This window comes from Crocuta crocuta, unplaced genomic scaffold (assembly GCF_008692635.1).
Source record: "Crocuta crocuta isolate KB4526 unplaced genomic scaffold, BGI_CrCroc_1.0 scaffold172, whole genome shotgun sequence".
NCBI lineage: Eukaryota > Metazoa > Chordata > Mammalia > Carnivora > Hyaenidae > Crocuta > Crocuta crocuta.
Window position 1 is genome coordinate 4,406,575 of NW_027528872.1, and position 26,570 is coordinate 4,433,144.

The window sequence follows — 26,570 nt, forward strand, 5'->3', positions numbered from 1 at the left end:
GGAAAGGTACCTCAGACTGAGAAAATAATCTGTTTTGGGTATGATAAAATAAAACATATGAAAATATCATTCGGATTTGTGAGAAAATTAAGCCCCTGGGATAATGGAATATGAAAAATAAGTAACCATACAAAGGATATTCATTTGAATATGTATTTGAATATTCAAATAAGGGCTAACAGGAAAAGGGAAACCTTTGAAATTTATTCACTAAAATTTTTAGGAAAGAAAATGGTTTTTAATAGTAAAATAGTTTCTTAGTTTGTCTTTGATTTAATAAATGTGGAGGAATTAAAGCTTTTTAAAACTTTGAGGGATGCCTGCCTGAGTAGCTCATTTGGTTAAGCATCCTACTTCGGCTCAGGTCATAATCCCCGGGTTAGGGAGTTCCAGCCCCTATCAGGTGCTGATAGCTCATAGCCTGGAGCCTCCTTCAGATATTCTCTCTCTCTCTCTCTCTCTCTCTCTCTCTCTCTCTCTGTCCCTTCCCCGCTCACTCTCTTTCTCTCTCAAAAATAAACCTTAAAAAAAAGCTTTTTAAGATTTTGAGACTTCATCTATATTGTATATAGTCTATAATTACAGTTACGTATGTGTTTGTATAAGGGGAGAGAAAGATTATTTTAAAGTCTAAATTAAAATGTAGAATTGAATATATAATACATAGTATTCTCAAGTCTAAAGGAATAATCAGAAGGAAGAATGATATATAGTATAAATACAATTGTGAGAAGACACGAGATATAAATATGTATGGCTAAACAGATATAATTTATAATGTGTATTATCATTCTTCCTCATATTTATTCTGTTTTAGTTTGGACTTTAAAGTAATGTCCTTATTCTATATAAAATATATTTTATACCAGATTTCTAATAAGAAAGCTCATTTTGGAGTGCTGTTTTGCTAAGTGACTCATTCTCTCAATTGTATTCCTAATGAATAATTAACTTTCTAGAAAGATTATCCTGTTAACGCTTTCTAAACTTTTGAGCACCTCTCTGTTGAAGGAAGTGACAAACCTGACCTGTTTCTTTCATACAAAATGTTATAAGAAATCATCTAGGAACCTGACAAGGCATCAAAAAAATTTTTTTGTAGTGATCCCTGGTGCCAGGATTCACTCAGAATGATCTTACAGCATTTCGGCTACCACAAATCACAATGCTTGTAATTGAGTTGCTTAAAGATTATATATCATGGTTACTAAAGAACTGATTTTTTTTTTAATCTCACGTAGTTGTGTGTGTGTGTGTGTGTGTGTGTGTGTGTGTGTGTATAATTTGTCATTTACATAGGCTTTCTTACCTATAGAGTCAAATGGTTTTTGTTATCTTAGTTTCCTTTTTCTTTTTGTACCTCTTTTTAGTGTTTGTTTCTTTTGTGTCTCATTTTGTTCAACCCTGCTTGGATGTGATATTAATATGAGAGAATGTTCTCTGGTTTGTTCTGCCATGCTAACTTCACACATCAAATCAGGACATTTTAGTTGTACTTAGAAGTTTCAGGTGTGTTTCCATTCTTAGGAAGAATGATAGTAGAAGACAGATGCCAGTATATCATATCTTTCTGAAAAATAACAGATTTAATGACTTGAGTGTTCATGCATTCCTTAACTATGATAAATTTATTCTAGTGGAACAAAGAGTTTTCAAGTGTCATGGATTTTTTTACAGTATTTGTTTTATTTGCTGCACATTCTTGAAACCAAATTTCCTTAAAATGAGATTTGAAATTAAATGGCAAAAAAGGTGAGAACTTTGTAGAAAACTTGGGCTTTCTACAAAAAAAAAATTAGAGTTGGTACGACATACAAAAATGTTAAAACTCAAGGTGAGAAAGCTGTTGCCTGAGCAGATTTCTGTGTTTGAGGAAGAGGCTCTTTTGTTTAACATTTATGTATTTACTTTGGTGGCAGGTTGGGGAGCGGGGGAGAGGCAGAAAGGAGAGAATTACTACAGAGCCTGAAGCGGGGCTCATTCTCACAAACCCTGAGATCATGACCTGAGCCCAAATTAAGTGTCAGACACTTAACCTACTGAGCCACCCAGGTGTCTCTGAGCCAAGAGACTTTAAAAAAAACTATTGTAAATATACAGAGATTTCATAATCAGAGCACACTGCGGGGAAAATAACAAGGCCAAATAACCCCTGAAAGTAATCCTTTTGATAGTCACACTTTTGTAACCAAAAATCATGATACACGTTCTAACAAATAATACTGTACCAGTGTACTCCTGGCCTAGAAGCCACCACCCAGAGAGTGGAACTTGACTCTTTCATCTGTATCACAGAGTGCATGCATGATTCCTGGCATAGAGAAGTGTTGATGAATGAATGAGTGAGTGAGTGAATGAAGAAAAGAGAGCAGAAATGAAACCACAACTGTCAAGAAAAATCAAAGACCAATTCGTGTCCTACTTACTTATCATATACTTCTTTTAGCCATGATTCTAATCTTAAATGTCATCAGTTTTAATTTAGACATGTACTTATTATATTATCATGATGACATCAAAACTACTAAAAATACTAAATAAACATGGATCAGAAGAATGTTATTGGAGAGTGTGGGAATAATTCTTAAAGTCCTGTCCTCTCTTGGAAGAACCAGTGTGGAGGTTTTCTAATGCTGTGTTTTGTCTGGGTCATTGTTTAATGTGCACTTTGCTGGTTTGTCAGATGGTATTGGGGGAAAAGATGTTTAAGATGCCTGTTTTAAACTAGGATTTCTTCGAATAATGTAATTGGTTCCCATATTGCTTTCTTCTATGTTAGTGAAACGAGAAACCAGATCTTTTCTTTTTTTACCTTTGACACTTTTCTTCAGTTTCTACTGTCTTCTTTAAAATGAAAGTTTATGCTTTTCTCTTTCATTTTACTACCTATTTTAAATAACTTCCTCATTTGTCGCTCTTAAAATTCTAAGTAATAGCATTGTTCAGTTATATAATTTTATTTATGAAGCCACACCATGTGATTGTTTTGTGGACATTCAGTCTTTTTGCCTAGGAACATCAAATGTTAAGAAATAGTTCAGATGTTTTCCATAATGTATTATGTCTGTGGGCCTTAGCCATACTATCAGGGAAAGACTTCTGATTCCCTGTATTTTCAAAGTTTGCCTACTTGTTTAGGAGAATTTAAGAAAATATGAATCTAATATCACATGATTGTGAGAGTCCCAAGAAAGTAATCTATACTTTTTAATAGATGGTCGCTTATTTTTATGAAAATTCTACAGTGAATACTAAGAGAGTTTGACAATACACAAATACAACCCTGTGTTCTGAAGGGCTTTGAGTACCTGGGTCAGTTACCATGCTAATTTGGAGGATACATAATGAGCAGTATCTTTTAAGAAAAAAAAATTACAGCTTTGTTTTCCTTCCTTTCTTTAAATAATTGTATTAATTATCCCAGTAATCTCTAAATATATTTCCTTGGAAGTAGGTGATAGAAAATTTCCAGGTCCCAGTTTATTTTATTTCACTTCTAGGTTGTAAGGATAGAAACTAAGGCATTGAGGTTATCATTGATGTAACAGTATTAGTACTAGAATTCCCGTCATAAAGATATTTTTCTTGTCTAAGATTTGTGAACATTTTTAGAGATAGAAAGCATACAGTTGAAAATGAATACAGTTTCTTATGAAAACCAAGATGTCCCTGCTCAGCTGACTTGATCGTATGACTTTGTCAGGCTCACAAGGGCACTTAAAAATTAATTCATTTGCTAATTTTCTACTTTGTTTCAAGACACAGATTTTGAATATACAAAGACAGATGAAACATGGTTTTTGCTCCTTAAAAGCTTGACTAATAAAGGGCAATAGTTATATAAACAAGCAAATAATATTTCGAAATGACATAGTTCTTTGGGCACCTAGAACATAGTGCAGCCAGCTCTCCTTGGGAATATTCAAAGAAAGCTTGCTTAGGAGTGAAAATTCAATTGGGTTTTCAACAACAGCCAAGAGTTTTCTATAAGAAGGTGGTAGTAGGAAGAGAATGCAGGGAGAGGAAATTGGTTTTTCTTTATCAGGAAATTGAGGGACTTATAAAATGGCTGGTTTGTGTGGTAAGACAGGAGAGACGTGAGTTGGCCTGGAGTTGTGAGATCAATAACTTAAGTGCAAACTGTGAAGGACCTTGCATTCTAAGCAGTATTTTGCCTTTGTTAAAACTTGACTTTGTACTTGGACTGTTTTAGTTAGAATCTCACTTCTGCCCTTGTTTCCTGCTTGCCCTTTGGGTAAAACTTCATCTCTGTAAGACTCAGTTTCCTCTCGATACAGTGACAGAGCTTTTTCAGTAGATTTCTGTGAGACTTAAATGAGGGCATATGTTGTAAAAAACTTAGCTTGGCACATATTACATACTTAATAATATAGCTGCTTTAAAAAATTATTCAAACCTAAGGAGTTTAAATTTTAAATGTAAAGTATAGTATCTGACAGAAGTTAAAAGATGGAATGCAGGAAGGAACAAAAAAAAAAAAAAAAAGGCAGGAGAAGCAATGAAAAGTCTGATATAGGGGCACCTGGGTGGCTCAGTTGGTTAAAAACTTACGTTATTGATTTCCGACTTTAGCTCAGGTCATGATCTCAAGGTTTGTGAGTTTGAGCCCCACATCAAGCTCTATGCTGACAGCTCAGAACCTGGAGCCTGCTTCAGATTCTGTGTCTCCCTCTCTCCACCCCTCCTCTACTCATGCTCTGTCTCTCAAAAATAAATAAACATTAAAAAGTTTTTAAAAGATCTGTTATAATAATGTAGGAATGTTATATACAGTAAGTGAAATACATTAGCTATAATTACCCTATTAAAATGTTTCATTTGCCAGTCTGAATGTTTCATCCTTTGTATAGCAGTTTTTTGCAGACCAGATAATGTTCTCCCAACCTTCTTTTCAGGGATATTAACTAACACTATCAAATGAACATAGTTATGCTAAAGCCTGCAAATTCATCAGTCTGTACTAAGAAAATTAAGACATTAAGACAAAGTTCAAATTTCAGCTACTGTACATTTTTGAATGAGTATAAAAACTTTTAAATTATGTACTTTCAATGGTCTTTTCTAGACTATAGGCCCAGACTAGTGTCCATTTCTGTCAGGTATTCAGTGAGGTAACCAGAGAGAGTACCCTTCTTTTCTTTTTGCTTATTGCTACAGTGATTATGTATGATTAACTGATAGTATTAACTATAATACTATAGTATTAACTACAGTATTAAAACTGATAGTATTAAGTCAGAACATCAGCAATTTTAATGTAAAGATAGGCAGGAAATTAAAAGGTTCCTTCTACTTGAAATTGATTTGACCTTTTCCTTATGTTGGTGTTTTGTTTATTGTATAAAATTTAGAATTAGCATTAGCTGTGAAAAGATGAGAGAAACTTTAATTTTTATTTAATTTTTATTTTTTAAAGTTTATTTTATTTTATTTATTTATTTAGAGAGAGCAGAGAAGGGGCAGAAATATTTATTTAGAGAGAGAGAGAGAGAGAAGGGGCAGAGAGAGAATACCAAGCAGGGTCCATAGGGTCAGCACAAAACCTGATGCGGGGCTCAAACTCACAAGTCATAAGATCATGACCTGAGCCAAAATCAAGAGTCAGGCACTTACCCAGCTGAGCCACCCAGGCGCCCCAGATGAAAGAAACTTTTAAAAGTGGAAAATTGAAACACTTACAGGCAATTATGTTAGGCTGAACATTAGCTTTGTTATATCCATTTTCTATGTGTGAAGTTCAGCTGAACAGCTGTAATTTTTTTAAGTCTAGTGTTAGGATTAAACAGTTCATCTTAGTGTTGTAACTTGATCTAAACGATACCGCTGTAGAAGATCTTAGCGATACTATCCTAATAACATATGACTTCTTTCACGTACCATTATGCTTAAATATAACTATCCTAGTAAAGTATAAATTCTTTCACTTACCCTTACACTTACATGTAACTATCCTAATATATGAATTATTTCACTTACCGTTACATGTAACTATCCTAATAAAATACAAATTCTCTCACTGTTAACACTTAAATGTAATGGGAGAGAGCTGGTCTTAATATTCAGGTACTAGTTGTCTAGTTTAGATGTGAAAATAAGTAAATGTGGCTTCATCAGTTTTTGTAGTAGATTAATCTCTGCCCCTTATTTTAATTCACAGATTTGTTTTTTGGTTATGAAAACTAAGACATTCTGATTTTTTGGCGACTTTGTTTTGATGGAATACTCCCAATTTAACCTCTGTCTTTAAACCCTCTCTTTAGTGCCCCAGGTTCTTCAGAGCTGTACAGCATTCATTGAGAGATATGGCATTGTGGATGGAATATATCGTCTCTCTGGCGTTGCCTCTAACATCCAGAGACTACGGTAAAACCTTGTTTGGCATTTTCGTTTTAGTTCCTATTATAATTTCTTAAAGTGAAATTATTTCAAAATTAAGTCACACTTATAACCATAATTTTCAGTAATATAATTTAGATGAAGTAGGAAGTAATACCTATATTGTTCTTTGTGTCTTCCTAAGTGCCATTTCTTTATTTGTTGTATCAGAAAACCATGTCTCCTTAGTCTCTTCAGTACTTGTATCTTGTCTCATTGCAGTATTTGGAGACTTTAGAAAATTTCAAAGTTTGAATCCATGAAAACAATGAGAGATGAAAATTTCCATTGTAATAGAATTATTCTTCTTAATTAAAATTGACAAGTGAAACTTCTTCTGTTGAACCACTCTTGCAACGCAGGAATAAATCCCACTCAATCATGGTGAATGATTCTTTTAATGCGCTGTTGGATTTGGTTTGCTGGTATTGAGAATTTTTGCATCCATGTTCATCAGGGATATGGGCCTATAGTTCTCTTTTTTAGTGGAGTCCTTAATTTGGTTTTGGTATCAGGGTAGTTGTAGCTTCATAGAATGAGTTTAGAAGTTTTCCTTCCTTTTCCATTTTTTGGAATATATTGAGGAGAATACTGGTATTAACTCTTCTTTCAGTGTTTGGTACAATTCCCCTGGGAAGCCATCAGGCCCTGGACTTTTGTTTGTTGGGAGGTTTTTGATTACTGATTCTGTTTCTTTGCTGATTATCAGTCTGTTCAAGTTTTCTGTTTCTTCCTGTTTCAGTTTTGGTAGTTTATGTTTTTCTAGGAATTTACCCACTTCTTCCACGTTGTCCAGTTTCTTGGCATACAGTTTTTGATAGTGTCCTATTATAATTGTTTGCATTCCTGTGGTGAAGCTTCCTCTAATTCCCTTTAGCCCCAGTTTTGTAGCATGTATACCGTTATGTATTCTGTGTCCTCTCCCATTATCTTCTCAGAGACAACAGTGGTATCCTTTATACCAGCAATAGAAATTTTATTTTCTCTTTATATCTTAGATTCTAGTCTATTCTTAATATGCTATTATCCTTCATTTTTCACTGTGGTGCATGGTGATTGCCATTATTCTATATAGATTTTAATATCCCAATTGGCCACAGAACTCCTCTCTATTTTTAGGAATACACATTTGTAAAATACTTGAATTGATTCTTGTACTAAAGATAGTTCTAGTCTTTAGTGTCTGATGGAGCAGATCTTGTATTCACATTGTCCACATTCACTAATCCTCTAGGTTGATAAATAGTCCCATGCCTGTCGATTACTCCTGGAGAGTGAGCCTAACTTGCCTTAGTATTCTAAGTATAGCTTACATTTCACTCACTTTACACTAGATTTTACTGGCTAAAATTCAAATTCAGTTAGCTAGAAATTGCTTTATATTGTCCTGGCTTCCTTATCCCCCTTCAATAAAGTATTCCTGAACTGTACTCCTGAAAGATTTCTGTACAGAGTTGTTCATGGACCAGCTGCCACTCAGCCCTACTTGCCAGAATTGCCAAAATACTGGATATTCGAGCACTAGAAATTAGGAGCTCTGTTTTCAGATCTATGTGTTAAGAGCTGCTCATCCATATGCATTTCAGAGGTTATGTCCATTGTAATATTAGAGCTATGCCCATCACTTCCACTTAGAAAAACACTTCTCTTATGATTAAACATCAGATTACTGCTGAAGTCCAAATATAACCTACATAAAATACAATCAACTTGAATAAACATTAACTTTGCTTTCTAAGTCCTGTATTTGCTTTTCCTTCAATAAAATAATTGTGTTTTATCTCTCATTTCTGTTAGCCATGAATTTGATTCTGAACATGTCCCCGACCTGACAAAAGAACCTTATGTTCAAGATATCCATTCCGTGGGCTCCCTCTGTAAGCTGTATTTTCGAGAGCTTCCAAACCCTCTGCTCACCTACCAGCTGTATGAGAAATTTTCTGTGAGTACAAGTCACTGCTAATCAAGTTCTCTTTGGAGTTTTGCTATGATTTTATTCCAAATGTGCAAAGATTAGTTTGGTCATATAAGAAATAGTTCTGTGACTAAAATACCCCTGGAAAGAAAACAGGAAACTGTTATTGATAGCTAGTCCATAGTCTTCACTGTTTTCACATGTTGATACTTTTAGTTTCTGACTTTGGTCCACTAATCTTATCATCTTCAATATTGGTTACCATAAAGTTTTAAAAAATTATCTTTTAATAGACTTTAGTATCCACACAATATGGAAACAAAGTTTACTTTCTTGATACTATATATTTCCTTGTCCAGCATTAAAGAATAGAGTGAAAACTGAATTGTTAAGTGAACAGCTTTCATTTTTACCAACAAAGCCTACTGGTCTGTTTCTCATTATGATTGTTGCAGGATGCTGTTTCAGCAGCAACAGATGAAGAAAGGCTGATCAAAATTCATGACGTCATCCAGCAGCTGCCCCCTCCTCACTACAGGTAAATTACATGTTGTAAAATAACAACTGAGAATACAAGTCAGTTGATGTGCAGAGTGGTGTTTTTCTTTGGTTTTCTAACTACTTAAACTTCCACGAAGTTCTGTGAAACTTCCATTTGGTCATACATTTATGTTTGTCTTTGTATCCCGAGACCTTGGCACAGTGCTTCACATCCAATAAGCACTTAATAAAAGTTGAATTAATGAATAGATAAATAAACATATTGATAGTTGACTAAACCTGGTTTTTGTTTGTTTGTGGGGTTTTTTTTTGTCTTTTGATACTCTGAGAAATATTGGTGTTTGATCACAAGTGTGAATACTTGTGATTGCTTGAATCCAAAATAGGACACAGTGCTGGGTGCCTGTTTACTTCCAACCCTCTTATCTTTTTCAAAAGGTGTCCAAGCTACATAGAACCACAAAACCTAACAAGTGCCTCAAAATTCCTCCCCAGGAGACTCTCAGATGATTTATAAACCTGTTTTTTGTTTTAGGTCTTGTTCTTTTTTATTGATTTTGTTGTTGTTACGCTTTAAGACCCAGTTTAATTTATATGTTACTTTGGACTCTAAGAATAGTTTTGGCCATATCTTAGACCAGAATAAAGTTAAAGATGACTACCATTTAGTGAGAGAAAGACATGAACTGTAGGTAATAATATGCAAAAAAGCTAAAGGAAAAATTTTTTAATTTCAGTCATTGACAAAAAATTAAATGCAGTACATGGTTTAGTAATACACGAATTAAGTAATTTAATGCTTTTTTTAGAATGACTTTGGTCATGTATATATTTGAAAACCCAGCACTAAATTTGGCACTAAACACTAAAATTTTTGATCAACATTAAAAATTAGCACATTTTTTATTCAGCACTATAGCTATAAATCACGATAATTAAGAGCCAAAAGGTAATTTAGCACTGACTCATTGTCCTGTTAATGTGGCCTGTGTTAAGAGGAATGTGAGGGAATTAAAGAGGTTCTTAAGGACCCACTGGAGAGTGAAAAAACACCCAACAACACAAAAAGAGCTTTAATGAAGGAAGCTCAAGAAATGAGGTATTCAACCCTGAAAAAGAGGCTAAGGAGACAAATCTGATAATACACAGTTATTGAAGAATATTTAAGGAGGAAGATGACTTTTATTTTGTACTTGCCAGAAAAAGAAACCTAGTGCAGTATAAGGAATATTAGCATCGATAGATGGGAGTTTTATTTGCAAGTTCACCACTTCCTGTGTGACCTCTCCAGGCACTAATATCCATGTGTGTGAAAAGAATACTAATAATACCTTCTTTAGAGGATTTTTTTTTGGATGTTATAATGAGATCCAATGTGTGAATGAATCTGGCCCGTTAGTATTTTTTTTTCTTAAATGTAAAGCATAGCAAGACAAATGATTAGAATTAGGCCAAGACTTCTTGACTTAGTTTTATAGGAGGTACTGTGTAAATGTATCTTTTTCTCTAAATTAAAAAAAAAAAAAGATCAACATAATATATATACTTGGTTTCAGAAAGTCAAATGGTGTGTACAGCTGACTGTTTTCACTGTAAAATGGAAAATGCTCCACAGTCCCCCTTCCTAATTCCTCCTTATCCTCTGTTTCTGAATAGCATGCATATGTTTTTATTTCCTGATTTTTCATTTTTAGATAAATATTTTTATCTTTCTTTTGTGGTGAATGAAATTTAGCTTTCTGATCAGCCCTCACCCCATTACCAAACAAACTCACATTTTCCCTTCTTTCATGTTCATAGTCTGGTTATGTCAGCATTTGGAGTTAAATCAGTATTCACTGTCTGTACCCCAGTAACCATCTAACTGTTATTTACAACTGCATAGAATAGATACTAGACTTTATTTCCTTTCTGCAATAATTGTGTGTGTGTGTGTGTGTGTGTGTGTGTGTGTGTGTAGCAGTTGCCCATTTTGGGCTTGCTAAGTTTCTGTTCATCACTAGTTTATACCTGAAACTCTTTCACAGGACTGTAAATGTTCTGTCAGTGTGTTCAGACTTACCAGGCAGCCTTTCTTTTTTTTTTGGGTCCCTTGATCTCCCTGCTGGAGTCTTCTGTCCCCCTACTCAGTACCTCAGTCCAGGCTGATTGCTCTCTAGATGTGCAGTGCTGTCAACTCTTAACCCACGTTTTGGAAGTTCTCTTCATTGGCTTGTGCGGGATCTCTTGCTGTCATCTCCCTCGTTTCTATTCCCTGCTTTGTAATAGACATCTTTGGTAGCTTCTCCAGGAAAGTCATACGGGAGGTAGATGTGTTGAGACTTTGATGTGAAAATGCTCCTATTCTACTCTTCTATTTGATTGATAGTTTACTACAGAATGTTAGTCTGTAAATGATTTTCCCCCATAATTTTGATGGTATCACACCATTGTCATCTAAGCAAAAATGCTGCAGCCATATGACATATTTTGTTTTATTTGTATCCTTTCTGGATGCTTTTGAATTTAGAACCTACCTAGTGTTCAGTTTTCACACTGACCCATCATGCTGTGGGTTCTTTGTCACTCTTCGGTGTGGACACTTGGTGGGCTTTCTCCATCTGAAACTTCTGGGAAATTTTCTTGTTATTATTTCCTTGATAGTTATTTCCTTAATGGCTCCCATCCCTTTTCTTTATTCTCTTTCTGGGTTTATTGTAGCTCTTGTACTCTTTCTCTCATCTTTCTTTGTCAGTTTCCACATACAGATTTCCTCCATCTCCTGATTTATAAGAAAATTATTTCCAAGAACGAACAAACTAAACTCCCTTCCTTCCTTCCCTCTTTCCGCCATACCTTCCTCCTGACCTTTCTTGTTCCTCTCAATGGTCCTACTTTTACAGCATCTTGTTCTTATCTCATGGATATAATCTCTGTTCTCTATGAGAATATTACTGGTAATTTTAGGTTTTATTTTGTTTTAAATTGTTCTCTGCTTGTAACGGTATTTGTTCCTTCCTCATTTGGCAGCTCACCCTTATCAGGACTGTGAAATATTCAACAGATTTATAGAAGAAAGAAACAAAAATTCTTCTTTTAAAAATCATGTTTTATAACTGTGATAGCATTAACGTCATTATGATTTAAAATAATCTGGCATAAACAGTTATAGAAACACTTAAAATTGGCTTTAGGTAAGCTTACAATGTAAATGATACTTAGAGTGGTTCAGGGAAAGAAACCTATTGAGCCAAAAAAGTAATAGTGATGTAGACACCAAAATGTACATTTTACAGAGGGAACTGAGAGTATTGGTTAATATTGTGGGTGAATTAAGAAAACATCAGTAATATATATGGAGAGTGTATATTATGTGTGAGTGTATGTATATGTATATACTATATATGTATATGTATATATGAGGTACACTATGTATGTGTATATATATATTTTATATGTGTATACATATATACTGTATACACATGTATACATATATTAGTTTAGTATATATACAGCATATCTAGCATATATATATATACATACTGATATGTGTATGTTATATATATTGTATATTTGGTATATATGAATAATTATGTCAGCAAACTATAAAATATATGGTACATAAAATATATAAAACATGTTATATTTATTATATTTAATATAATAATATTTATATTTAATTTGTAATATAATTTAATATATAATAAATATATATTATTAAACTCTATTTCCAAGGTTCTATTCTAAGAATACAATGATAATCAAGAGAGAATTCATGACNTGTAATATAATTAATATATAATAAATATATATTATTAAACTCTATTGGCAATGTTTTATTCTAAGAATACAATGATAATCAAGAGAGAATTCATGACCTCAAGGAACTTGTGTTTTAGAGGGGCTGTGTATAAAATAGGCAATACTATATATATCCATATAAATACATATAATACAGAGTATATATGTATATGTTTCTCATCTGGCAAAGTATGTCTCCAATATTTTTTGTTTTATATTTTATATAAATACATCTCCCAACATAAGTTTTATTTATAACCCTTACATATTTATCCCCGTCATATAGTACACTTATGTCACCTGTTATTTATAATGTCTAATTATAATGTAGGGACTTTGGAGCCAAACTACCTGTATTGGTTGTGTGACCTTTTGACCTTGGGCAAGTTCCTTTGCCTCTTAGACTCAGTTTCATTGTGTGTAAAATAGACAATAATAGTACTTTTCTATTAGGATTATTATGAATATTAAAAGAATAGCACTTACTGGGTATCTGGGTGGCTCAGTCGGTTAAGCGGCCAACTTCGGCTCAGGTCATGATCTCACGGCTCAGGTCATGATCTCATGGTTCGTGTTTCAAGCCCCGTGTGGGGCTCTGTGCTGACAGCCAGCTCGGAGCCTGGAGCCTGATTCTGATAGTCTCTCTGTCTCTCTCTGACCCTCCCTTGCTCGTGCTGTCTCTCTCTCTCTCTCTCTCAGAAATAAATAAAACATAAAAAAATAAAAAAAGAATAGCACTTAGGACAAGACCTGAATTAATTACCCTTATTATTATTATATATATATGTATACATTTGCTTTTTTGTGTTTTATCTGTAGTGTGTGTGTATAAATGTGTGTATATATACTCACATACATAGATATCTTCTATAGAAGCAAGAAACAAAAATTATTTTTTAATCATGTTTAAATAAAGTGTTGATAGCATTTAACTTCATTATGAATTAAAATAACCTTGCATAAACATTACAAAAACACTTAAAGTTGGCTTTAGGTAAAGCTTACAATATATATTGATATATAACTTTTCTACTATGTTTATCTCCACTAACTATATTCTAATTTTTCCTACACAGTATATATTCTCCTTTATTACACAGATACAGATATTTCTCAACAATACATAGATATTTCCTTTACTAATTACATATGTAGCTCCCTTATTTACTTAATCTTCTCTATTGAACATTATATACCTTTACCTGCTATATATTGTATATTGTGCATGTATTGTACTATATATGTCCATATAGAATATATATCTATATATATTTATATGGATATATATAGCATTGCTTGTTTTATATATAACCTCTCTAAAATGCAAGTTCCTTGAGGTCATGAATTCTGTCTTGTTTATCACTATATTCTCAGACTAGAACCTTGTCAATAGTAAATATTCAGTAATATATATTGAATATATATTTTATGTACCATGTATTTTATAGCTTGCTGATATATGTATATATATAGTATGTATATCCTAATATTGTTTTCTTTATTCGTAGTGTATATTATATTACCTACAATGCATGTCCACCTTTTTATATACATCTTTTACTATATACGTATTTCCTACTCTGTGTAATATAGAATTCCTTGTGATAGATCTCCTGCTATCTAATGTGTTTTTATATTGTAGCTTCCTCTCATAATTTGAGTGTTAATCTCCTTTTATGTGTCTCTCTCTCGCCAGACTTTTTATGATTTTAACATTCACATTTCCTAATTCCCTAAATTCTTGAAAAATGTGATTTTAATAGTGTTTCCTTATGAGAATGGGCTGTATGTAATTTAACCTTTACCCTAATTTACCTATTTAATTTGTTTTTATGGTATTTTTTAGTTTTTAGTTTAATTCCAGTATAGTTAACATACAGTGTTATATTAGTTTCAGGTNTCTTTCTTGGTTTGTTTCTCTCTGTTTTTTCCTTCACTTGTCTATTTTGTTTCGTAAATACCACATTTGAGTGAAATCATGGTATTTGTTTTTCTAACTTATTTTGCTTAGACTTTTACTCTCTAGCTCCACCTGTATTGTTTCAAATGACAAGATTTCATTCTTTCTAATGGATGAATAATATTCTTGTGTGTGTGTGTGTGTATACACCTTCTTTATCCATTCATCTGCTGATGGACACTTGTGCTGCTTCCATAATTTGGCTATTGTAGATGATGCTGCAGTAAACATAGGGGTGCATGTATCCCTTTGAATTACTGTTTTTTATTTTGGGGTAAATACCCAGTAGTTTGATTATTTGATTGATATTGATATTGATTGTAAGGTAGTTGTATTTTTAACTTTTTTAGGAACCTCCATTACTTATTCTATAGTGGCTGCACCAGTTTTCATTCTATGGTGGGATATTTCCCCCCAAATTTCAGCATTGCGAGGACCATCCATTTACATGAATCTTTGTGAAATCTAGATTTTTTTTTTGGATAAAGACCTGACAGTGGAATTCTTCGAAATCAAAGGGCACTAAATGTTCTTCCCAATATAACAAAATTTCTTAATTTTGAAGATTTACGCAGTGTGTACTCTGTTGAATATGACAATGCTCACTTCATGGCACTCCTGGCTACAGTTCTCCATTAGCTTTTAAAAACATTTTTACAATCAGATATGTGAATAAAATGATATCTTTGGTTGTTTTGGTTTGCATTTCCTATAAAATGTATTTGTGAAGTACTTTAATATTTCCCTTTCTTCATCTACCCACTGCTCAAAATAGTAAAATTGTACCTGTTTTCTAAGTACATTTCTCAAGCTTCCCACCTCTACATGGTCTGCAGACCAGCCTCACTTCCTTTTTAAAAATTTTTTTTAATGCTTTATTTATTTCTGAGAGAGAGAGTGAGCGTGAGCAGGGTAGTGTCTGAGAGAGAGGGAGATACAGAATCTGAAGAAGGCTCCAAGGTCTGAGCTAGCTGTCAGCACGGAGCCCGATGCGGGGCTCAAACCCACAAACCGCAAGATCATGACCTGAGCCAAAGTTGGACACTTAACTGACTGAGCCACCCAGGTGCCCCGACACCAGCCTCTATTCTGTCTGTGTGTCTGCCTTTCCTGTTTAAGAATGTTAAGAGGGAACGAACATTCCATTTGTGCTATGGAGCCACTGTGGTGGCTGCGATTGAAGGAGCAGAGACTTTGGAGCCATGCTGACCTTGATTTGAGACAAGCACTCCTTGTCTGTGTAACCTGGGTAGGCCTTGGCTCTCTCCTCCATAAAGTGAAGAGTGGCAACACTGTGCTGGGTAAGGCTGTTGGGGGAACTTGATGAGATCCCTGTAGAAGCATCTTCGGGGCTTCTTGTTGGCTCAGTTGGTTCAACATGGCCAACTCATGATTTTGACTCAGGTCATGGTCTCATGGTTCCTGAGTTCTAGCCCTGCATGGGTCTCTGTGCTGACAGCTCAGAACCTGCTTGGGATTCTCTGTCTTTCTCTGTGTCTCTCTCTGTCTGCCCATTTCCTGCTTATTCTCTCACACTCTCTTTCTCAAAAATAAATAAATAAAATATTTTTTAAAAAAGAAAGCATTGCCTCTAGCTGCCGTTCTCTTTTTCTTCTCAGATTCATCTTGGTCTTTGAAGCCCATATGCTGACCACAATTTAACTTTCGTTACTGTTTCATATTAACAGTCTTAAAGTTCTATCTCCTTCCTATTTATTATCCTTAATAGTTTCAGTCCCTATATACTGTAGGGAGGGGCACTTACAAAAATGTAGGTAATATCTCTGCGTGTTTATCTGATCTTACTTGCATCTAAGCTGATTATGCTTCCTTTTGAAAACTGTTCTGCCCTGTTATTTAATGTCAATATATATACATATAATTGTTTAAGTAAAGCAAGTAAGATAAACCAGGATTTTAGGACTTGGAATAGGCTTTCTATTCTAAAAGCACGTTTTTTTTACTCAAATATTCTTTGCCCTTGGTGCCTACTGCAATTCTTCTTTTCTTGTGTAATACTGTTTTCTTTTATAAAAGAAATGTTTAAGTCCTCTCCTATTAGCATGTCTGTTACAAGTAGAATATCAATAAGTTCATGATATCATGTGTTGAGAAATTAGCTTTTATGGAGGATTTACTTCACTGGTGTCCTTGAAACTAGATATCTGACAGCCAGGAGCAAATATTCCTGAATATATTTATTTGGTTTTTTATTTATAAATTTTTAAAAATGTTTATTTTTGAGAGAGAGAGAGAACAGGAGAGGGGCAGAGAGAGGGAGACACAGAATCAAAAGCAAGTTCCAGACTCTGAGCTGTCAGCACAGAGCCTGACATGGGGCTCAAACCCAGGAGCAGTGAGATCATGACCCAAGCTGAAGTTGGATACTTAACTGACAGAACCACCCAGTCGCCCTCCTAAAGATTTTTAAAAACTCAGACTATTTTCTTAAGAACCAATCCTGTCAGAAATGTTCATTTCTTAATTGCATCTGCCTTAGACTTTTTTCTTAGAATTCTGTAGATGTGATTACTGTATGCAGAATATAAAATTCATAATATTCTTCTGACACTTCTGTGGTAATAATAATATTCAAACCTAAGAAGCAACGAAAACATTTGCTGGAGTTTGTATGGTTTCTTTGTCTATTTTTCTAACGAAATCTTAAAAATTAGTATCACTTTTAGTCTCTATACTGCTACGTACTTTTTCTTTTTGTTAAGATGTTTTATTGCATTTTCCAGAACGCTGGAGTTCCTGATGAGACACTTGTCTCTCCTAGCTGACTATTGTTCCATCACAAATATGCATGCAAAAAACCTAGCAATTGTTTGGGCTCCAAACCTGCTAAGGTAAGATGCATTTGACTTATGACCTTAAGATATAGAATTATCATCTTAAATGAAAGTGTTCCTTCAGTGTTCCTTGAGGACAGTTTTTAAAAGTAAAACTCATATGCTATTTTTATGAGCATCTCCTTAAAAGAGGCAAGTGGGGCTTAACCAAGGTGCTAAAAGTATGCTTTCTTCCTCTGGGGTTTACATATTTTAAAAAATAATGCCTCTTAAGGCTGCTGTCTTTGGGATTCTCTGATGGTAATGTTGGTTACCCCCCAGATCAAAACAGATAGAATCTGCCTGCTTCAGTGGGACAGCAGCTTTTATGGAAGTGAGAATTCAGTCTGTGGTGGTTGAATTCATCCTGAATCACGTAGACGTCCTCTTCAGTGGGAAAATCAGTGCTGTCATTCAGGATGGGGCAGGTACAGCTCACATGGATTTTGTTTACTACAAGGAATGTGTATCTATACTCCTAAAGGAATGGAAAACTGCATTTCCTATCTCAATGTAATAATAAATCTGTCTTTGGTAGAAAGCAGCTAATTCATGTCCACTTCTCAAAATGCATAGCTTAATAGTTATTTTGTGTGTACTTAGTGAATACTGCATATTAGGCCTATTATGTAAGTTCATGACACATTAAAAAACATGTCACTATTGATATATATATAAAGATATGATATGGAGCAGCAAAAGAATAATTTTTTCCAAAACCAGAGGTATCTCACTGATACTTGGTCTTGCTTAGTATCTATTAAGAAAGGAAAACAGTTAAATTATTTAAGGAGTTAAAATATTTATATTTATATAGATTTATATGTTACTGTTAACAACCTAGTATGTCACCATCTTTTCCTCATTCAGTATAAAGCTCTATTATCTTTGTCATTTAAAAAACGTAATGAAGAACGTTTAAAACAACACAGATAGGTAGATAGATGGAGATTGATGTACCTACACTCACACATATTTATATATTTTCACCTATGCCAAAATTTTTTACTCTTTTCTTTGCTTTTCTTTCTTTCCAAAGCTTCTCTATCAAGACCCAAGTCCCTGCTGGTTTCCTCTCCATCCACCAAGCTGCTGACATTGGAGGAAGCCCAGGCACGAACACAAGCTCAGGTCACTTCTCCAATTGTGACTGAAAATAAATATATTGAAGTAGGAGAAGGACCCGCTGCGCTTCAGGGAAAGTTTCATACCATAATTGAGTTCCCACTCGAAAGGTAAAATTCATTAAATCCTCCTTAATAATACGATTTTTATGGCCAAATGTTCTTTTCTTTTTTTGCTTTCTGTATTTTAGGATTACTATATCGATGTTGAGCTAGTCCCAGAAAAATCTGTTCATTTGATTACAGATGATATTTCATAGGGAATGATACAAATGATTCTCAAAACTCATTACAACATCATGTCATTTTAAAGAAGATGAAAGTTAATCATGGAGCATGAATTGTTAGGAAAAGTAATACACTTCTACTATGTAAGGTTTGATTTTCCCTCTGAGATATTTATTTAGAAATCAACCGGATTGAAACAGATTACTCAGTAAATCCTGAATGGATAATGACTTGTTTGACATTGGCTCCACATTAAGTTTAGAATAGACCAGAACTTCTCACAATGCGGTCTCCCAATACGCGTCAAGAGATGAATACATAATGTTCCTGTGTGTGTGTGTGTGTGTGTGTGTGTGTACACACCACATCTTTATGCATTCATGCATTCATCTCTTGATGGACGCTTGAGCTGCTTCCATATCTTGGCTATTGTTAAGTAATGCTGCAGTAAACATAAAAGTGCATATGTCTTTCAAATTAGTAGTTTTGTTTTTTTTGGGTAAATATCCAGAAGTGGATCATATGGTATTTCTATTTTTAAATTTTTGAGGAAACCTGATACTATTTTCCATAATGGCCACACTAATTTATATTCCCACCAGCAGTGCATGAGAGGTCCCTTTTCTCCCTGCCTTGCCAACACTGGTCATTTCTTCTCTTTTTGATAGTAGCCACTCTGACAGGTGTGAGGTGGTATTTCATGGTGGCTTTGATTTGCATTTCCCTGATGATGAGTGATGTTGAGCATCTTTTCATGTGTCTGTTGGCCATCTGGATGTCTTTTTGGGGAAATGTCTTTTCAGGTCCTCTACCTATTTTTTAAATGGATTATCTTTTGGGTGTTGAGTTGTAGGAGATTTTAATATATTTTGGATATTAATCCCTTATTGGATGTAATATCTTCTCCCATTTAGTAGGTTATCTTTTTATCTTGTTGATGGTTTCCTCCACTGCTTTTGATGCCCTTGCCTGAGGAAATATTCAGAAAACTATTGTTAAGGCTGATGTCCAGGAGATTACTGCCCATATTTTCTTTTAGGAGTTGTATGGCTTCAGGCCATACATTTAAATCTCTAATCTATTTTGAGTTTATTTTTGTGTATAATGTAAGAAAATGGTCTAGTTTCAGTCTTTTACATGTAGCCGTCCAGTTTTCCCACCACCATTTGTTGAAGAGACTGTCATTTCTCCATTGTATATCCTTGCTACCTTTGTTGTGGGCGAATTGATCATGTATGCGTAAGTTTATTTCTGGGCTGTCTGCCGTCCTGTTGCTTTTGGTGCCGGTATACTGTACCGTTTTGATTCCAGTGTAGTTTGACATCAGGGGAGTGTGATACCTGTAGTTTTGTTCTTCCTCAAGATTGCTTTGGCTGGTCAGGGTCTTTTGTGGTTCCTTACAAAGTTTAGGATTTTTTTTTGTCCTTGTTCTGTGATAAATACTATTCACATTTTGATAGGGATCACGTTGAATCTGTAGTTTGTTTTAGGTAGTATGGACATTTTAACAGCATTAATTCTTCCAATCATAAGCATGGTCTGTCTTCCCATTTGTTTGTGTTATCTTTAATTTTTTCACTAATGTCTTATAATTTCCAGAGTACAGGTGTTTTACCTCCTTGGTAAATTTATTCCTAGGCATTTGATTCTTTGTGATGCAATTATAAATGAGATTTTTCTAAATTTCTTTTTCTGCCAGTGTCTTACTAGTGTAAAAAAAAAAAAAAGCTAAAGATTTCTGTGTATTAATTTTGTATTTGCAACTTACTGAATTCATTCATCATTTCTACTCGTTTTTTTGTTTGAATCTGCGGTTTTCTATGTATGGTATCATTTCATCTGCAGATACTGACAGTTTCGCATATTCCTTGCCAATTTGGATGCCTGTCTTTCTTTCCTTCTCCCTTTCTCTTTCTCTCCTTCATCCTTTCCTTCCCTTTCCTTCTTGTGTGAGTGCCATAGCTAGCACTTGTAGTACTGTGTTGAATAAAAGTGCTAAGAGTGCATCCTTGTCTTCTTCCTGATCTTAGAGGAGAAACTTGCAGCTTTTCACCATTAAGTGTGATGTTATCTGCATTTGCCGTGTATGGCCTTTGTTGAGATATGTTCCTCTAAACCCACATTCTTGAGAGTTTTTATCATGAACAGATGTTGAGTTTTGTCAGATGCTTTTGGCGCATCTGTTGAGATGTGCATATGATTTTTATTCTTCATTTTCTTAATGTGCTATCATGTTGATTAATTTGCATCCTCTCATCACTGAAATAAATCTCACTAGATCTTGGTCATCGATCCTTTTAATGTGTTGTTGAACTCAATTTACTAATATTTTGTTAAGGAATTTGGCTTCTGTGGTCATCAGGGTATTGGTCTATAGTTTTCTTTTTTTGTAGTGTCTTCATCTGGTTTAAGTATTGTGGTAATGCTGACCTCTTAATAGATTTGGAAACATTATTTCCTCATTTATTTGTTTGGAATAGTTTGAGAAGGATAGGTATTTTTTGATTTTCTGTCTGGATGAATCTATTCATTAATACAAGTAGAGTGTTAGAAGTCCCTATTGTATCACTGTCATTTTCTCCCTTTACATTTATTGATACTTGATTTGTGTATTTAGGTGCTTCTCTGTTGGTTGCATAGATACTTACAGTTGTTATAGCATCTAAGTTGGATTGATTTCTTTATTATTATGTAATGCCCTCTTTGTCTCCTGTTACAGTCTTTGTTTTAAAGTCTGGTTTTTTATGTAAATGTTGCTACCCCAACTATTTTTTTTTGCTTCCATTTGTATGGGATATCTTTTTCCATTTTTTTCACTTTTCATCTGTTTGTGTCTTACACGTGAAGCGACTGTTTTGTAGGCAGCACAGAAATAGATCTTTTTTTTTTTTTTTAATCCATTAAATAACCCTTTGTCTTTTGACTGGAGCATTTAGTCTATTTACATTTAAAGTAGTTATTGGTAGGTTGTACTTATTGCCATTTTGTTCTTTTTTTTCTGGGTATTTTTGTAGTCCTTTGTTTCTTTGTTTTTCTCTTGCTCTCTTACTCAGTGATTTAATGACTTTCTTTAGAGCTGTGCTTGGATTCCTTTCTCTTTTGTGTATGTTTATCCATTATAGGATCTTGGTTTGTAGTTTCTGTGAGGTTCATATATAATACCCTATGTATATTGCAGTTCGTATTGAGTGGAATGGTCATTTAAGTTCAAACACATTCTAAGTGCACTATGATTTTACTCTCTCCTCTACATTTTATGTATATGACAATGATATTTTACATCTTTCTATCTGTGAGTCCCTTAACTAATTTTTTAACTATAGTTGATTTTGCTACTTTTTCCTTTTAAGCTTCATACTTTATAAATGATCTATTATCTTTGTGTTTGCTTTTACCTGTGAAATGTTTTCCTTTAATCATTTCTGTTCTAGTTATGGCCTTTTCTACTTAAAAAAAGCCCCTGTATCATTTCTTATATGGCTGGTTTTGTGGGAAGCTCCTTTAACTTTTGTTTCTCAGGGAAACTCTATCTCTCCAATTCTGAATGACCCTTGTCAGGTAGAGTATTCTTGGTTGTAGATTTTTTCCTTTCAGTACTTTGAACATATCATTTCATTTCTTTCTGGACTGAAAAAATGTCTGCTAAAAAATGAGCTGATAGCCTTATGCGATTTTCCCTGTATAGAACTATTGCTGCTTTTAGGATTCTCTCCTTATCTTTAATTTCGCATATTTTAATTTTTATGTGTCTTTGTGTGGACCATCTTGGGCTCATCTTCTAGGAGGTTTTTGTGCTTCCTTGACCTGGAGGTCTGTTTTATTCCCTGTGTCAGGGAAGTTTTCAGCTATTACTTCTTCAAATATGTTTTCTGCACCTCTGCTTTTCTCCTTTGGGGACTCCCGTAATGCAGATGTTAGATGTTTTCCAGAGGCCCTTTTAATTCTTTTTTCTTTTTCCATTCAGCATGGGTGCTTTCTACTGGCCTGTCTTCCAGATTGCTTATCCATTCTTCTACATCTTCTGAGCTGCTGTTGATCCCCTCGAGCATATTTTTTCTTACAGTTATTATGTTGTTCAGCTTTTTTTGGTTCTCTTTTAAAGTTTTTCTCTCTTTGTTGAAGTTCTCACTGACTTCATCCACTCTCCTTCAGTGTGTAGTGAGCATCTTTGACCATTACTTTGCGCTGTTTATTAGGTAGATTACTTATTTCTGTTTTGTTTACTTCTTTTTCTGAGGTTTTGTCCTGTTATCTCATTTGGAACATATTCTTCCGTCTTCTCATTATTCTTTCACTGTATTAGATAGTCAGCTATGTCTCCTGGTCCTAAAGTAGTGGCTTTATTAGAAGGTGTCTTGTGGGGCCCAGTAGTGCAATCCCTCCTGGTCACTAGAACGAGATGCTCCCAGGGTGTTCCCTCTGTGGGTTTTGTGTGTGCTCTTTGTGACTGGGTGGGGACTGCTGTGGATATGCTGGTGGGGGGGGCTGGCCCTCCATCCAGCTACCTGCAGTGACCAGTCATGACCACTGTGGGCACACTGGTGGGCACAGCTGCACTTCAGTGTGGTGCTCTGAGAGGTGTGGCTATAGCTGCAGTGGGAGGTGGGTGGGGCTGACCTTTGGTGCAGCTGGTTAAGAGGCCTCACTGCACCTGCTGTTGGTGTGCCGGAGTGGGGCGGGGTGGGGGGGGAGGGTGCACGGAGGATAGTCCTGACTCCCTCCCTTCCTTGGACAGGAACTGCTTTGGATTTGGATGGGCTCCATCCTGACCAAGGCTCCCTGGCTAGGTGTGCCACAAGCCACTTTGGAGGAGCGCCAGCAGGGACAAGTGGGTTGAGTGGGGCTAGTCTGGGGCATAGTGTTAGCAACATAGATGTATAGTGTCAGAACTGGCTCCTGCCAGTGCTGGGCCAACAAGACTGAAGGAGGACAAAAATAAAAAAAATTGATGCCTACCAGCATTTCCTGTAATGCCTTCAAAGTTTTCTTTATAGAGTAGTGGTCAATAGAGTAGATCCTGGGTTCCAACCCTGACTCCATTATTTATTAGTTTTATAACATTAAGGAAGTTACTTAAACTCAGTGTCATAGTTTCCTCAGCCCTAAAATGAGAATAATAGTATCTACCTCATATGGTTATTTTTAATTTAAATGAGCGAGCACATATAAGTCAGCACAGTGCCTAGCATTCAGTATATGGTAGTTATTATTTGTAATACTTTTCTTTTTGGTGTAATTCTTTTTTATATTTTTTTGAATGTTTGTTTATTTTTGAGAGAGACAGAATGTGAACAGGGGAGGGGCAGAGAGAGAGGGAGACAGAGAATCTAAAGCAGACTCCAAGCTTTGAGCTGTCAGCACAGAGCCTGATGCAGGGCTCAAACTCATGAGTCGTGAGATCATGACCTGAGCCAAAGTTGGACGCTTAACCAGCTGAGTCACCCAGGTGCCCCTCTTCTTGATTGAATTGTTTATTTACATGTAAAATCATTTTCTGTAACTCTTTTATTTTTAGAGTTTTAATAATTCCTACTTCCAAATATTTCTTTTTCTCACTTATTTTACTGACTTTGAGGTTAGATCTAAATATAAAAATCTGTATAAAAATTATTTTTGTGACTATTTATTAATATTAAAATTGAGGGCTGCCTGAGTGGGTCAGTTGAGTGTCCATTTCTTGATTTCAGCTCAGGTCATGGGACCTCTGCCCCAACCCCCTCTGCCCCTGCCCCCAACTTGTGCTCGCTCGCTCTCTCTCTCCCCAAAATAAAAAACAAATCTATACATTTTGTTTCCATTTCATGCTTTAGCTGCACAGTTTAGCTGCACATGCACATATGTGTGTGTATGCTACATACATGCACCTGCATAGTGTATGTGTATGTTTTCAGCTCTTCCTCTCTAGGCCCTTTGGTTCTTTCCTTCATTTGTTCATTTCCTGTAAGTAAAGATAGCCTCTGCGATATCTTAACACAGATCATTTTCTCTCCTAGAAGGAGGCCTCAAAATAAAATGAAAAAATCTCCTGTGGGCAGCTGGCGTTCCTTTTTCAACTTGGGGAAATCATCGTCTGTTTCTAAGCGGAAGCTGCAGCGGAATGAGAGTGAGCCTTCCGAGATGAAAGCCATGGCTCTGAAAGGTTGGTGCTCTCCTGCCCTTCCTGTGCTCTGCTGCCGGGACCACAGCCCGCTCGGCTGCTCTGCTCTGCGCATCCCGCGGCGCGCTCTGGGTCCGTAGTGCGTGTGTTGCGATGCCGTACTGCAGCACCGTGTGTCCCACTTGTGCCGCTGCCCGTGGATTGTCTTCTTTTATGTCCAAACACATACAAAAATACGTAGAATTACCCCGTTCCTCGTGGCAGCTATGTAGATTATATAGAGTGGGAATATGGTTAAAATTCACAACATACTCATAACATAGTTTGTATATTGCTGTTAATACAAAATAACTACTGTGATGTTTAAGTTTATTAATCTACATTTTACAGATTTAAAATGTGACAAAACCATGTTTCCACATGGAAGGAAAGTGATGTGTTTATTTCAAACATAGTGAGTTGAACATGCCCAAGAGATGATTAATAGTATGGGTCTGGAATTCAGTAAAGGGGTTTAATATTAGTAGAAATACGGATTTAGAAGTCGTCAGCAAATACTCAAGGGTGAAAACTCTGGAGAAAGATTTTGTGGGAGAGCCTGTTGAGTGAGAGAAGCAGGTTGGGAACTGAACCCTGAAAAAAGCAGTACTTAAAGGACTGGAAAGAGCAGAGTTGTTATGAAAAGAGTAAGAGGAAATGATTACAGAAGGGGAGGCAGAGGACAAAAGGGATGAGTGTCATCACTGGGAATCACGGAGGACAGGTTTATAGAGAACGTGACACCAGTGTTGAGTGCGGCCAAGAGGTAAATGAGGATGATGATATTTAACAAATAAGATCCAATGTATGCAATCAAGGCACGGTGTTAGTTTCATAGGGCTGCCATAACAAGTTGCCACAAATTCGGTGACTTAAACCAACAGAAATTTATCTCCTCATAGTTCTGTGGGCTAAAAGTCTAAATCTCTTAGATGTCAGCAAGGCCATATTCCCTTCAAAGAAGGTAGGGAGGAATCTTTCCTCGCCTCTTCCAGCTCCTGGTGGCTCCTCGCGACATCTCCACTCTCCGCCGATCTTTGAACGACCTCCTTGGTCCCTCTGTGTCCTCTCTGCTTAGAAGGATACCAGTCATTGGGTTTAGGGTACTCTAAATCTAGTATGATGTCATCTTAAGGTATCATGCTAGTCTTTAGGAAATACAAAGGGAAGAAGTTTTAAAATTCATCTCTCTTCTCAAGTTTATACATAATCCTTTAGAGGAGATTTTTCACGTAGGAAACCATTTGAAAACCATATAACACCTTATTTAACATAGTGCTTAAATTGAATATGATTGTCAAAATGTAAAGCTGGTCACTCTTGGGAGTTTAAATAAATATGTGTAGAGACGAACACTGTTCCTTTTCTCTACATCTGTAGTAGTGAATAAAACTTGACACTATTTGGATTTGGTCCTTCAGGTGGCAGGGCAGAAGGAACCCTCCGTTCAGCTAAAAGTGAAGAATCTCTTACTTCTCTCCATGCAGTCGATGGTAAGACTAAAAACATCAATTGTTTTACTCTGTATTTCATAAAAGAACACAATTGAGCATATTTAATATGTATATGCTTAATAAATAGGCTTGGAGACTATCATTTCCAAAGAATCCTAATATCTATTCAGTATTGTCCATTGATATTTTCATATAGTACCAGTCTCTAATTTCTTCACTTTTGACATGATTGCTATTCAATT

At 35.3% G+C, this 26,570-nt stretch overlaps 1 protein-coding gene across 5 annotated transcripts in view; it reads left to right on the forward strand.

The window, feature by feature from the left end:
• ARHGAP32 (Rho GTPase activating protein 32) overlaps positions 1-26,570 on the forward strand; it is a 300,153-nt gene that overhangs the window by 261,459 nt on the left and 12,124 nt on the right. For 4 of the 5 annotated variants that reach the window (XM_077756545.1, XM_077756541.1, XM_077756543.1 and 1 more), the window contains 8 exons: positions 6,282-6,384; positions 8,194-8,338; positions 8,767-8,849; positions 17,297-17,404; positions 17,669-17,814; positions 18,426-18,621; positions 24,732-24,877; positions 26,296-26,367. In XM_077756545.1, the coding sequence (XP_077612671.1) occupies positions 6,282-6,384; positions 8,194-8,338; positions 8,767-8,849; positions 17,297-17,404; positions 17,669-17,814; positions 18,426-18,621; positions 24,732-24,877; positions 26,296-26,367 (999 nt within the window). The remainder of the gene's footprint in view (positions 1-6,281; positions 6,385-8,193; positions 8,339-8,766; positions 8,850-17,296; positions 17,405-17,668; positions 17,815-18,425; positions 18,622-24,731; positions 24,878-26,295; positions 26,368-26,570) is intronic. The other variant, XM_077756542.1, reaches the window with a different exon arrangement.